The 12,822-nt window shown below is 45.5% G+C and overlaps 1 protein-coding gene across 1 annotated transcript in view; it reads left to right on the plus strand.

The window, feature by feature from the left end:
- myo7aa (myosin VIIAa) overlaps positions 1-12,822 on the plus strand; it is a 35,199-nt gene that overhangs the window by 17,027 nt on the left and 5,350 nt on the right. Inside the window, exons 19-38 of the mRNA XM_036536321.1 lie at positions 485-569; positions 1,176-1,394; positions 1,779-2,096; positions 2,443-2,646; positions 3,167-3,343; positions 4,047-4,136; positions 4,567-4,694; positions 4,953-5,079; positions 5,651-5,770; positions 6,409-6,582; positions 7,422-7,649; positions 7,803-7,973; positions 8,577-8,694; positions 8,779-8,905; positions 9,542-9,711; positions 10,052-10,242; positions 10,413-10,537; positions 10,688-10,845; positions 11,166-11,319; positions 12,265-12,420. Coding sequence (XP_036392214.1) covers positions 485-569; positions 1,176-1,394; positions 1,779-2,096; positions 2,443-2,646; positions 3,167-3,343; positions 4,047-4,136; positions 4,567-4,694; positions 4,953-5,079; positions 5,651-5,770; positions 6,409-6,582; positions 7,422-7,649; positions 7,803-7,973; positions 8,577-8,694; positions 8,779-8,905; positions 9,542-9,711; positions 10,052-10,242; positions 10,413-10,537; positions 10,688-10,845; positions 11,166-11,319; positions 12,265-12,420 — 3,240 coding nt within the window. The remainder of the gene's footprint in view (positions 1-484; positions 570-1,175; positions 1,395-1,778; positions 2,097-2,442; positions 2,647-3,166; positions 3,344-4,046; positions 4,137-4,566; positions 4,695-4,952; positions 5,080-5,650; positions 5,771-6,408; positions 6,583-7,421; positions 7,650-7,802; positions 7,974-8,576; positions 8,695-8,778; positions 8,906-9,541; positions 9,712-10,051; positions 10,243-10,412; positions 10,538-10,687; positions 10,846-11,165; positions 11,320-12,264; positions 12,421-12,822) is intronic.

A 12,822-nucleotide genomic window follows, 5' to 3' on the forward strand; every position in this document is an offset into this window, starting at 1 on the left:
AGCAGTTTTATATATATATATATATATATATATATATATATATATATATATATATATATATATATATATATATATACACACACACTTGTGTGCATTACTTTAAGACCAATGTATATTTCTGATTAAATAATTTGTTTTGTATATGCAAAGGTCTCAAAGACATCATTCCAGTGGGCTTAAATCTAGCTATGTGTTAATATAAGCAATGATTCTAAGGTGACAACAGAGAACAGATGTATCCTGGAGTGCTTTGTGGAAAGCTTGTTTTTAGGGTGTTAGACGCAAAATCATTCAGCTAGTCCTTATTTCCATCTCTGGATTTGCAAGGTTCTCAGAAATGTCATTTCGACATTCACACGTTGTTGTGTGCGGTAAGGAAAATATTCACGTGGAAATGAAAACAGGTGGCAAGCCTGTATCCCATCAGTTCTGTTTTCACTGTAAGCTGGAGAGTTGCATTGTAATAATTGCCTTTTTCTCACAGATCCAACTTTCTCAAGATGAGGAAGGCAGCCATGCTGATCCAGAAGACCTGGAGAGGTTACCACTGTCGCAAGAACTACAGTGCTGTAAGTTACATTGTCTCTGTTATTACACAGAGTGGTGAAAATCTAGAATATCTCTTTGCCATTACAAGGCTAGTACCAGGCCTGCTGTAGATCACGGCCGCCAGAACCTGCAGACCCTTCAGCAGGGTACCCTTCTGTTTCAATAATATTTTTAAAGAGTAGGGGTTTTACTGATATGCATATATTAATATAAAATTCTGGGTTTTTTTCATGAAAAATTTTACCTCTCTCCTCAGATTTTATTATTAGCTAGCTGCCTATCTATAGTACATGTGATACCCAAAGTACACTAGCATTGCCATACCATGATTACCAGCGTCACAATGCTCTCTGGCAGTCATGTAAAAAAGCAGTCAAAACACAGCTGGGCCAAAGCTAGGAGCAGTGGCCCAGGCCTTTCAGAGAAACAAATGCTAATCCAAACAAATGTACCCTGATTACATAATGTAATTTTTGGCAGATCATTATACAATCCATCTGTGACTACAATTTATCATGATAGTACACAACATCTTTATGTTTATCATGGTGATAATGACACAACATTGGATACAGTGAGCCCGGTCTTAACCCAAACTCTCCACCCCGCCCTAACCCTCTGTACAGATGCGGGCTGGTTTCTCAAGGCTGCAGGCCCTCTACCGGTCCCGGAAGCTGTATAAGACCTACCACGTTGCCCGGCAGCGCATCACACACTTCCAGGCGCGGTGCCGGGGGTGTCTGGTCCGACGAGCCTTCCGGCACCGCCTGTGGGCTGTCATCACCATCCAGGCCTACACCCGCGGCATGATCTCCAGGAGGCTGTACAAGAGACTCAAAGGCGAGGTGAGAGCCCCCTTCAATAAACACACACACACACAAACATGTACACTTCACATGTTCGCAACTGCACCACTTGAAAGCAAAGGGTTAGAGGGAGCAATGATTTTAAATTCGATATGTCTGCTGGACTATGATCAACATACATAAAGCTTGACATTGTCACTACCCATTAACAAAGTAAACCCAGAAACATTTCTCAGTCCGACACGTCTTGTGTCTACTAAAGAGTCAAACTCCATGTAAGACAGGACCCCAGCATATCCTGCATTGTTAAGAGTGTTTGTAGCAGTATTGGCCAGACGCTAAATGTGATGGCATTACTCATTAGAAAGAAGGTGGAAGCGTTGTCCCGTGTTTGAGCCGTTCCCCCTCGTTCTTCCCATCCAGTACCGGCGGCGCCTGGAGGCTGAGAAGATGCGCCTGGCGGAGGAGGAGAAGCTGCGGAACCAGATGAGCGCTAAGAAGGCCAAGGCGGAGGCGGAGAAGAAGCACCAGGAGCGGCTGGCGCAGCTGGCCCGCGAGGACGCCGAGCGCGAGAAGAAGGAGCGGGAGGAGGCGCGGCGCAAGAAGGAGATACTGGAGCAGATGGAGAGGGCACGGCACGAGCCCGTCAACGACTCCGACATGGTGGACAAGATGTTCGGCTTCCTGGGGACCACCAACTCCTTCCCCGGGCAGGAAGGCCAGGCGCCTGCAGGGTTTGAGGTAAAGACAGCGCCCCCCCAAAGCGACACCCGGGAACTGCAATCAAGAATGTGATGTCAACAGCCTGGTTTAGTTGGGGGATTCTTTGTGTCCTTTGCTTATAGATTCATCTGTATAAAACAAACCATGTTAAGAGAGTTCATAATTTGGAGCATTATGGTTTTATGCATTATGGTACATGTTAGTTTCATTAAGCATTTTAAACTGTAGTACTTCATATTCTGTCAGTCATTTGGATTTTGTGTGTGTCTCTGTGTTTCTGTGTTTGTGACCGTGTCTGTATGTGTGTGTGTGTGTGTGTGTGTGTGTGTGTGTGTGTGTGTGTGTGTGTTTGTCTTTGTGAAAGGATCTGGAGCGCACTCAGAAGGAACTGGAGGAGGAAGACCTGGACGAGGCCCTGCCACTTCCTGAAGACGAGGAGGAGGACCTCTCTGAGTACAAGTTCGCCAAGTTTGCTGCCACCTACTTCCAGGGCACCACCACTCACACCTACGTCCGCCGCCCCCTCAAGCAGCCCCTGCTTTTCCACGAGGATGAAGGAGATCAGCTGGTACATGTCCTGTGAGCCCCGCACATATTCCCCCTGTACCCCAATTCTGTCTAGCCACCGTCCAAAATTTCACCAGTTCACTTAAAAGAATGACCTTAGTACAGATGCTAGGTCTACTTCACAAACTAACCCTCTCTGCCAAGTAAAAAGCAAGCTGTTACAACCAGGTTTACAATTCATACATGTGGGTTTTCAGTGTTTCAACATTTTATTCAGTTCAGCTTTGATCTGCACACATCTAGCAACATTTAGGTTCTTTACTACTCATGTTAATTCCAACTGAATCAATCCAATTGCCCAAATCCCTACGTTTCCATACCATTATTTATTTGTTTAGCAAACAACCTGATTCAATTCAAATACACAATATCAGGTGTCCAGTCATTCAGATCCCTCAAAAGCACAACAACGACAAGTACTCAACTATGATTCGCACCCATAAACCTTAGCTCTGTAATCCTATGCTCTGTTAAAAACATTTAATCCATCTCTCTCTCGCTTTCTCTGTATTCCACCCAAGGCTGCACTGGCTGTTTGGATCACAGTGCTGAGATTCATGGGAGATCTCCCCGAGCCCAAGTACCACACAGCCATCAGTGACGGCAGTGAGAAGATCCCTGTCATGACCAAGATCTACGAGACCCTGGGCAAGAAGACCTACAAGAGAGAGCTGCAGGCACTGCAGGGGGAGGGCGAGGTGAGGAGGGGTGCCCCCCGGGATGGGAACACAGGGGAGATGTGCCCTCCTTCAATAGATCCCTACCTGAGGACCCCCATCCTCACAGTGATGCCACACAGTGATGCAATCATGCTCCACAATCATGATGGCATCGTACATTGCCTGAAATGGAATTGTGCAATGGAATGTATGTGTGTCTGTGTTTGTGTCATATGTAGACCTGTTATTTAGACCTGTATAAATAGAGCCATACTTAAATTTTCTTTGAATTTCTCATGTCTTTGTACTAACCCATACTAACGTAGTGTTTAACTAGACAAAAAAGTACCTTTTAGAAGCTTCATACATCTGGTGACTTCAGCTACAAAGGATGTATAGAGTGCTAACCCTCACGCTGCGCAGTCTTGCAAAGCCACGACAGCGTGCAACCCTATATTATCCAATGTACTCTAGGAGCCAAGAATGTATAAAGCTACCTTTTATAAATCATGTTTTACTAACAAACAAACTAAAAAACCTGATTAATCTATCCACTCTCTAAAATATTTATTTAACTACTAACCCATCTTGGATTTCTGTTGTCTGAAACGAGCAGGCCTACAATTTGCCTGCTGCCCCCTCACTCCAGTGTCAGTGGGGATACACTCGGAGTCATTGCAGCTCCGTTAGCTTAGCGTTCAGCATGATTTATAAAGTCTCCATGGTGTGCTCCCCCTTACAGAGTGCTCACATTGACAGTCACAAGAAGAGCAGTGTGCGTCACAAGCTAGTGTCCCTCACTCTTAAGAAGAAGTCGAAGATTACCGAGGAGGTGAGTGTGGGTGTCCGCAGCTTTCCTCCACTGCGTCAAACTCCCAGCATGCAATGCATGCAAAACAGCATGCATAACAGGAGAACAGCACAATTCATCAGGGACACACTAGTTGCTGAATGTTGACATTGTATTGGGCATTAAAAGCCTAAACACATGTCTGACAGAACAGGCTAATTTTATCTCTGCAGGATATTTTTGACTGAGGACTACAGTGAATAATATAGGTCAACTTTCTGTGATTAAATAAGGCTAGTTTTGTTGCAGAAAAGATATTTTATGAGGTTAGCATATTTGTGGCAACAATAGGGAACATTTTTAGTAGCTGAACAAAGAAAAAGACAATATAAACTAGATATTGACAGTATTTAAGGTGAGGAGACGGAAGTGCCTGTACTGGGAAAATGATGCACTTCTTGCTGGTTTCCAGGTCACCAAGCGTCTTAATGATGGTGAGTACACTTTGCATGGGAACAGCATGCTGGAGGATCGGCCCACCTCCAACCTGGAGAAGCTGCATTTCATCATCGGCAACGGCATCTTGCGCCCCGCCCTCAGGTGACAACCAAACTTCACTCTTACTACCATAGATATCCCAGACCTGTTTTCTCTGGTGATCATATACAAGAAAGATTCTTCACTGTTACATCCATAGACATTCCAGCACTGTTTTAGAATCTAATTACCAACAACAGCCCAGAACTGCTCCTTTCTGTAACATAACAGGACTCCAACAGTAGATGGTCTGACATTCTTCTTTGGTTTAAAATAAAGTTTCTGTGATACCGTATTGACCACTGCATCCTGTCTCAACAGAGATGAGATCTACTGTCAGATCTGTAAGCAGCTCACCCAGAATCCTTCCAAGAGCAGCCACGCCCGTGGGTGGATCCTCATCTCACTCTGTGTGGGCTGCTTTGCCCCCTCTGAAAAATTTGTCAAAGTAAGAATTACAGCTACTTTACATACACCGTACATTTATTTCTTGTGTCCTAGTGTGCTTGCCTGCACTGCTGACAAGACACCCCTCTTTGGAAAGGGTCCTGCTGCAAATGTTTAGCCTTTCATCTGTTCTTATAATTTATGTGAGGTGTTTGACTGGTTAATGGTCTTTTCAATCACACATGCCTCTTGGGCTCTGACTCAGAAATGTCATACTATCATGACTAAGTAGCACTTAACTTATGACATTTATGATGTAATAGGCTGATCCAAAAACGGTGAACTTTCCCTTCTGTGAAGTTGGCATCCTGTAATTCATATCTATCTCCTGGGCAGGCTACTTCTATACCACATCAATTTTGTATGAATTTTGTATGAAGCAACTCCAACCTACTGTGCCTCTGTGTTTAATGGTCCATTCATTTTTCCATAATGTCTAGACCATTATCCTTGTACTTTTTGTGTGGTAAGCCACAATCCACATGATTCATCCCACTCCACTTTTATTTTGTGAATCTTAAAACAGCTTCACAGACTAAAGTTACACCCTCCCCTGTCTTGTAACCCTTCAGTATTTGAGGAACTTCATTGGTGGCGGGCCCCCTGGTTACGCCCCCTACTGTGAGGAGCGTCTGAGGAGGACCTTTGTCAATGGGACAAGGACTCAGCCACCCTCCTGGCTGGAGCTCCAGGTACACCACCCTACTCCACACCCCCATCACTCTTCCACAGCCATGCACTATGGTCCACAGAGTCCTTTCAGTCAGGGTTATGAGGCATATTTACATTTACATTTACATTTAATCATTTGGTACTCTTATCTAACTCATTCAGTGGGGTTAGGTGTGTAGCTGTGTAGGCTTATCACAGGACTGAGGGTACTGTCTTTGTTTATCTAGGTTACTTTCCCAGAGCCTCCACACCAAGGTTTCACTTATTTAGAAAAAAAATGAAGCCACAATCCATTGTTAATCAGTCCCTGTTGTGCAACTATCTAGGCTGATCTAATTTCTAATGCATGTCTTGGCCATTACTACCTTTCTAACATAGCATTCATTAATAGCCTCATGGACCGGACCATGTTCCCACACTGAAATACCTTACATTTACATGATTCTTATATGGACACACAATCCAAAAATCAAGGCTGCCAAAAGCAAATCATCAATGCATCGGTTGTGTCAGTCTGTTTTTTGTTCTAAAAGTCAGTGGGTACACTCCAAATACTTCAATTCAGTTTTGGCATCAAACTCAACCACAATGGCCGCATGTTTTTGTCCCTTTTCACTGCACGCTTTAAATAACAGCTTCTCTTGTCTTTGTCCCTCAGGCCACAAAGTCTAAGAAACCAATCATGTTGCCGGTGACGTTCATGGACGGCACGACCAAGACCTTGCTGACAGATTCGGCCACCACGGCCAAGGAGCTGTGCAATGCACTGTCTGATAAAATCAGCCTGAGAGACCGGTTTGGCTTTTCACTCTACATCGCCCTGTTCGACAAGGTACAGGAGCGACTAAGCCGCACCAGACTGTCATATTAACTGACTGTGTGGGACTGAGCCTTTGCTACAGTACAGCACTTCTGACGTGATTCATTCAGCACATCATCATTGTCATTTCATTAGTATTACTACCGCTCAGTGTAATTTAGCCATTAGTCAGTGAGCCTGTGTCACAGCCTGTCACTTTGCAGTTTCAGATAGCTGACAGCTTTACATGCTATCACTCATCTAAAAGTTGAGCTTTACTGAAGGGCTACCATGGTACCTTTTTCTGCTGGGGATACAAACTCTAGCCCTAGTCTAGAGTAGAGAGACCTGCAGGACCGCTCTACAGGACAAGCATGGCCAACCTGACGCTCAGTGGGACCCAGATTTATCAGTGTCATTGCCAAAGTGTCAAAATAAAATAGTTTTCAGAATTAATATTAATAATTTTAGACCATCTAAAATTTATATTCTGTTATTTTATTGTTCTGAAATCTGTTTTGCTTTATACCTGACATGAGGGGGAGGCAATGTTATGTCTATTTTCTGCTGGGTTTATGCTTCTGCTGAAATAGCAGGGATAACCTGAACATTCCTTACTCAAGAACAACCTCATGTTTGCCTACCCTGTAACAGAATTTTACGTGTTTCACAGGAAAATAACAGTAACATTTTTAATCATAGCATGAATCTAGTTCTTAATGGTTATGCTTTTTCCCTTCACGTTCTTTTCATGGGGCTCTGAAGAGCTGCATTAGGCCCTGCTACAAAAGAGTGTCATCTGGAGTGGATCCAGTGCTAACGACCTCTTCTGTGTTTGCTTGCCCATTGCCTCCCCCTCACACCCCTGACAGGTGTCCTCTCTGGGCAGCGGGAATGACCACGTGATGGATGCCGTGTCGCAGTGCGAGCAGTACGCCAAGGAGCAGGGGGCGCAGGAGCGCAACGCCCCCTGGAGGCTGTTCTTCCGCAAGGAGATCTTCACCCCCTGGCACAACCCCGCCGAGGACAACGTGGCCACCAACCTCATCTACCAGCAGATCGTGCGGGGGGTGAAGTTCGGGGAGTACCGCTGCGACAGGGTGAGAGTCACGTGGGCGGGGGGGGGGGGGCATGCAGCAATGAGGGGGGCACCAGTCGGTCAGGCTGTGTGCTGTGTGGGAGAGCACTGACCTTGTTCACAGTGATGGTGCTGTGTGAGTTTTGGGTGAGTGAGGGCTCTGAATCCCCCCCAGGAGGAGGACCTGGCAGAGCTGGCTTCGCAGCAGTACTATGTGGACTACGGGTCAGAGATCCTGCTGGAGCGCCTTCTCAGCCTCATCCCCTCCTACATCCCTGACCGTGAGATCAGCTCCTCCAAGACTGTGGAGAAGTGGGCGCAATTCATCATGGCTGCGCACAAGAAGGTACGGTCCAAGCACGCGACGCCGTGCCGTCAGTGGATTTGCCCTTTCTGATCTTACCCTAACAGGAGCCCTGGCACTTCCTGTCTCTAAAATTACCTGGCAGTCCAATCACTGTGATGACTGCTGTTTACTTGGCCAAGGCCACTGCGGTGTACTGCCTTTTATAGGACATGCAGTGGGTTAGCCTGCGTTTCACTCTGCAAGGGCACACTGCAGATTTGTCTCTGCCACATTCTATTGACATCACAGAGACACATCACTGAGAGGAGCATGACACTCATACAGTCAAGGTTGCAGTCTTATAAATTTTAATGTTAGGTGATGCACACTGTATTGATCGTTTTTGTCTTATGTGCATGATAGGTTATTTCTATTCATTTTAAAGGTTTTATTTTTCATTGAGTCACGGTGCTGTTACTACAGGGTGATCACTCTCACCTTCATCTGAACCCCACTTGTTTTTACTCTACCTGTGATTACCCGTTCGTCACCTGTTCTCACCCATTCAATACCTAATGTGCTTTAGCCCTCACCTCTTCAACCCATTGCAGCTGTCTTAAACCCCCCTCTTCACCTCCTGTTTTAACGCCTTCATCACTGCAGGGAATCTACACACAGAAGAGGATGGAGCCACAGAAGGTCAAGGAAGAAGTGGTGGATTTTGCTCGATACAAGTGGCCTTTGCTCTTTTCCCGATTTTACGAGGCCTTTAAGTTTTCAGGTGCGTGCTGTATTCACTTTCACTTTACTTTGCCATTCATTTCCTGAATTTTGTCAAATGTTGCTGACTCCTCATCCTCCTCAGGTCCTAGCCTGCCAAAGAATGATGTCATTGTGGCTGTGAACTGGACAGGAGTTTACTTTGTGGATGAACAAGAGCAGGTTCTTCTGGAGCTCTCCTTCCCAGAGATCACTGCAGTGTCCAGCAGCAGGTACAACAACAGGCCATCATCCAATCAAGAGGATCAGCGTTTCAGAGCTTTATGAGAATGCTTTGTTTTTGAGAATGCAACAACATGTCAATGAATCGCTAAGAACTGAACAGTTTAGGGGAAGGCATTGGCTTTTGAGCAGAAAGACAATTGTTTGTTTCCATTCTAATTCTAACCATAGAATAGACATATAATATATTTTATTCTATGTTCTACATGCTATGGAGCCTAAATGCCCTGTAATATGCTTCTTTATCCCTTCCACTGGCCTTTGGCTGGTGCAACTTAATGCTTATAGTTTTATGTTGCGCATTTTGTAAACTTCTATGCAGCGAGATTCTGCAGCAAGAACTGCTCAAGGGTGAAATAGTAGTGTCCCACTATGAACTCAGTAGATGGGGGCATTGACATCCTCATATGCTGTCAATGCCCCCATCTTTTCCTCTACCCTACGCATATGTTCATTTATTGTAGGTAGCATTGCATGATAGTAAGTCTAGAGAGATTGAGATGCCATCAAAAAAAAACAGCAGACACTGTGGCTTCGTAGGCACCAGAAGCTATAGATATAACCAGCTTGGAAGTGTAGGGAGCAGGGAGTGTCACTGTAACCAGTGTCTGTCCTCTTTATCACAGAGGGGGCAAGCTGCAGGGGCAGAGCTTCACACTGGCAACCATCAAGGGGGATGAGTACACCTTCACCTCCAACAACGCCGAGGACATTCGGGACCTCGTCGTCACCTTCCTGGAGGGCCTGAGGAAGAGGTCACAGTTTGTCGTGGCCATACAGGACAACCCCAATCCTGGTGAGGGCAGTTCTGCACATCATACGCATCATACTTCACAAGACTCCAAATCTCACGACAACCATGTTCTACACCTCTACTAGCCCGCTGAAGGATCCATCTTTATGGACTGTAAATACTATTTTCAGCAGCTTCCTGTCACGCATATTGAGTGTTTTTACTTTGATCAGTGCTGGCCAACTTTCCCATTCTTCATGATAATGTTACAAACTGTGACGAAAGAGTTTGTTGAAATCATTATATAACAGACAAAATAACACTGTTACTAGAGCATATGACCTGTAAGTGTTGCCTCCTGAAATACAATGAAAAGAGACATTTATACCTGACTGTGTTTTAGTTGGGGACGACTCCACGTTCCTGAGCTTTGTAAAGGGTGACCTCATCCTGCTGGACCAGGACACTGGGGAGCAGGTGATGAATTCAGGATGGGCACATGGAATCAATGACAGGACCAAGCAGAAGGGTGACTTCCCAGCCGACTGTGTCTATGTGCTCCCCACAGTCACCAGGCCCCAACCCGACATCGTAGTAAGTGACGCCTCACATCCTTGAATCCTTACACCTTCACACCATTGTACACTCAGGCCTTCACTCTCTCACTCTCTCAGTGTCACACCTCACGCATTTCGTGCATTGAACCAGGGCTGAAGCTAGTTTCTCTCTCTGTCTCTCTGTCTTTCACTCTCTGTTTGGTCCAGGCTTTGGTCACTATGACACCAGACCAGCGTCAGGAGTCCATTCGGATGTCCCAGCTGGTACTGACAGAGAGCGAAGAGAGGGTAAAACCATACACTCTGGAGGAGTTCTCCTACGATTACTTCAGGTAATCCTGCAGAATGTGCGTATACACAACCCCTGTTGCTATTGCGTCTTCCTAAAGCCCTCACTCTCTCCTCAGCTTACACAGGCTTTGTGCTCACAGTGCCCCCCCCCCCTCCCACAACACTTTTTCTCTTGCTGTCCCTTCCTCTAGGCCTCCTCCTAAGCATACGCTGAGTCGGGTGATGATCACAAAGAACCGGGGGAAGGACAAGCTGTGGTGTTGCACCAGGGAGCCCATCAAGCAGCCGCTGCTAAAGAAGGTCATCAACCACGAGGAGCTCTCCCAGGAGGCCTGCATGGCCTTCATTGATATCCTTCACACCAAATGAGGCAGGCTCCTCCTCCTCATCATTACTTTACCATAGAGCTCATCATGGTCTTAACATCTTTTATATTACAGCTCATTGTAGTCTCAACCTTGTACACTACAGCGCACTGTAGTCTACTCCCCCTTTACCTTATGAGCTGTGGGTATTACTCATAGCAACTGCTCCAAGTTTAGCTTTACCATCCTCACCCTTGTGTGTAAAAGGTGGTGGCTGATTCAGGATCAGTGCTTGAGAATGCCAGCCTGGTGGTGCGTTTTAGTGAAGGCCGACTTATGTGTTAGTCCTTGACTGACTCTGCACCCATAATGAAGTACATGGGCGATTACCCATCCAAGCGAACGCGCTCAGTCAATGAGCTCACCGACCAGATATTCGAGGGGGCCTTAAAGGCCGAGCCACTGAAAGATGAGATCTTCTGCCAGATCCTCAAGCAGCTCACAGAGAATCACGTCAAGTAAGTTATGCATTTGTATGTACCTCAGGTTTATGGGGCAATCAAATGCTTGGTCCTCTTGATTAGCCTACCATTGCCTCATGGTCTAGTTTGTATTGTCATTTTTGCAGTTTCAATTTATTTTTCAATATAGGCAGTCCGCATTATAAACTTCACTCTATTTTGTGGTGGCGTTACAGGTGTATAGGTTCATGTGAGTGGTTGGTAGTCCTGTTTGGTTTGCATAAATGTATCATTCTCAATATAGCATAGTAAATGGACATACACACAGGGTGTAGGATGCTTCAGAATTGTAGCAGTTGCTGTCATAAATAGGAACATGAAGGAAGATGATGATTAACTGTTATCTTCTATGCTGGTGCCTGGTTCTTGAAAAACAGTCATCATTATATTTAATGAACAAAAATGTCAGAAACAATATTTCTGACACTGGCGTTACCCTGTATCTGCAAAATGTAACCATGGCAAAGCAAAGCCGCAGTGCTGTCAGGGAACAGTGGGGCAGTGAAATGCTGCAAACTGTGCAAAAAATCTGTTTGTCCTTTCTTTGTCCTCTCTCTCTCTCTACCTCTCTTTCTCTCTCACTGTCAAGTAGCTGAGTCATGGAGAACAAATGTTCTTTTTTCCTCATTGTTGGCATCCGGTCTGGGTTAACAGCAGAGGGACTGACTGTGTGATCCTCTTTCAGCTGACAGCTTTGGGCTTTCTGTATAGTTCTCTCTGTTGACTGCAGTGTTTTTTTGTGTGGTTCTCTTTGTTGTGACTGCAGTGTACTTTTGTTTAGCCCTCTGTGTTGACAACAGCATATCACGTACCATGTTTGCATTGTCCCGTCTCGGTCACTGATTTTCAGCTCCTCGGTCAGGCGTTACAGCGGGTTGTGTTTTTGCGGCCCTCTTTCGGTTTACCGTGGCAGGTTTGTCTTGTGTGTGGCGTTCTTCACAGGTACAGTGAGGAGAAGGGCTGGGAGCTGCTGTGGCTCTGTACAGGCCTCTTCCCTCCCAGCAATGTGCTCCTGCCGCACGTCCAGAGATTTCTTCAGTCCAAGAAGTACCACCCCCTCGCAGCAGACTGCATGCAGCGTCTGCAGAAGGCCCTTCGGTAACATGGCACAAAATTCCCACACATGACTGATTAAATGAATTGCACTCTCTCTCTTGTGTCATTCGATAAACTCTCTGCATCTCATCAGTAAGTACTGCACAGCCAGTTTATAAATATATATTATGTTTGTAAAATTAATTTAGACTTGCCTTTCCCTGAGCCCCAAGTTGCTTTTCTTAGGTTTGGAGAGATGTTCAGTTCCTTTGAAAAAGTAACTTAACTGTCCAGAGGGTTTAAGACACAGAACTGTGAGGTCGTCGTCCTACTTTACTGAGATAAATATACACAGCATATGTGTTCTCTCCAACTTACTGGACACTCCAGAGACTTGTTAAAAAGCTTCCTCTGGCTTTCATTTTCAGTTGCTCTCTCTCTGTCTCTCTCTCTCCACCTCTCTCT

This window comes from Megalops cyprinoides, chromosome 9 (genome assembly GCF_013368585.1).
Source record: "Megalops cyprinoides isolate fMegCyp1 chromosome 9, fMegCyp1.pri, whole genome shotgun sequence".
In the NCBI taxonomy this organism is placed as follows: domain Eukaryota; kingdom Metazoa; phylum Chordata; class Actinopteri; order Elopiformes; family Megalopidae; genus Megalops; species Megalops cyprinoides.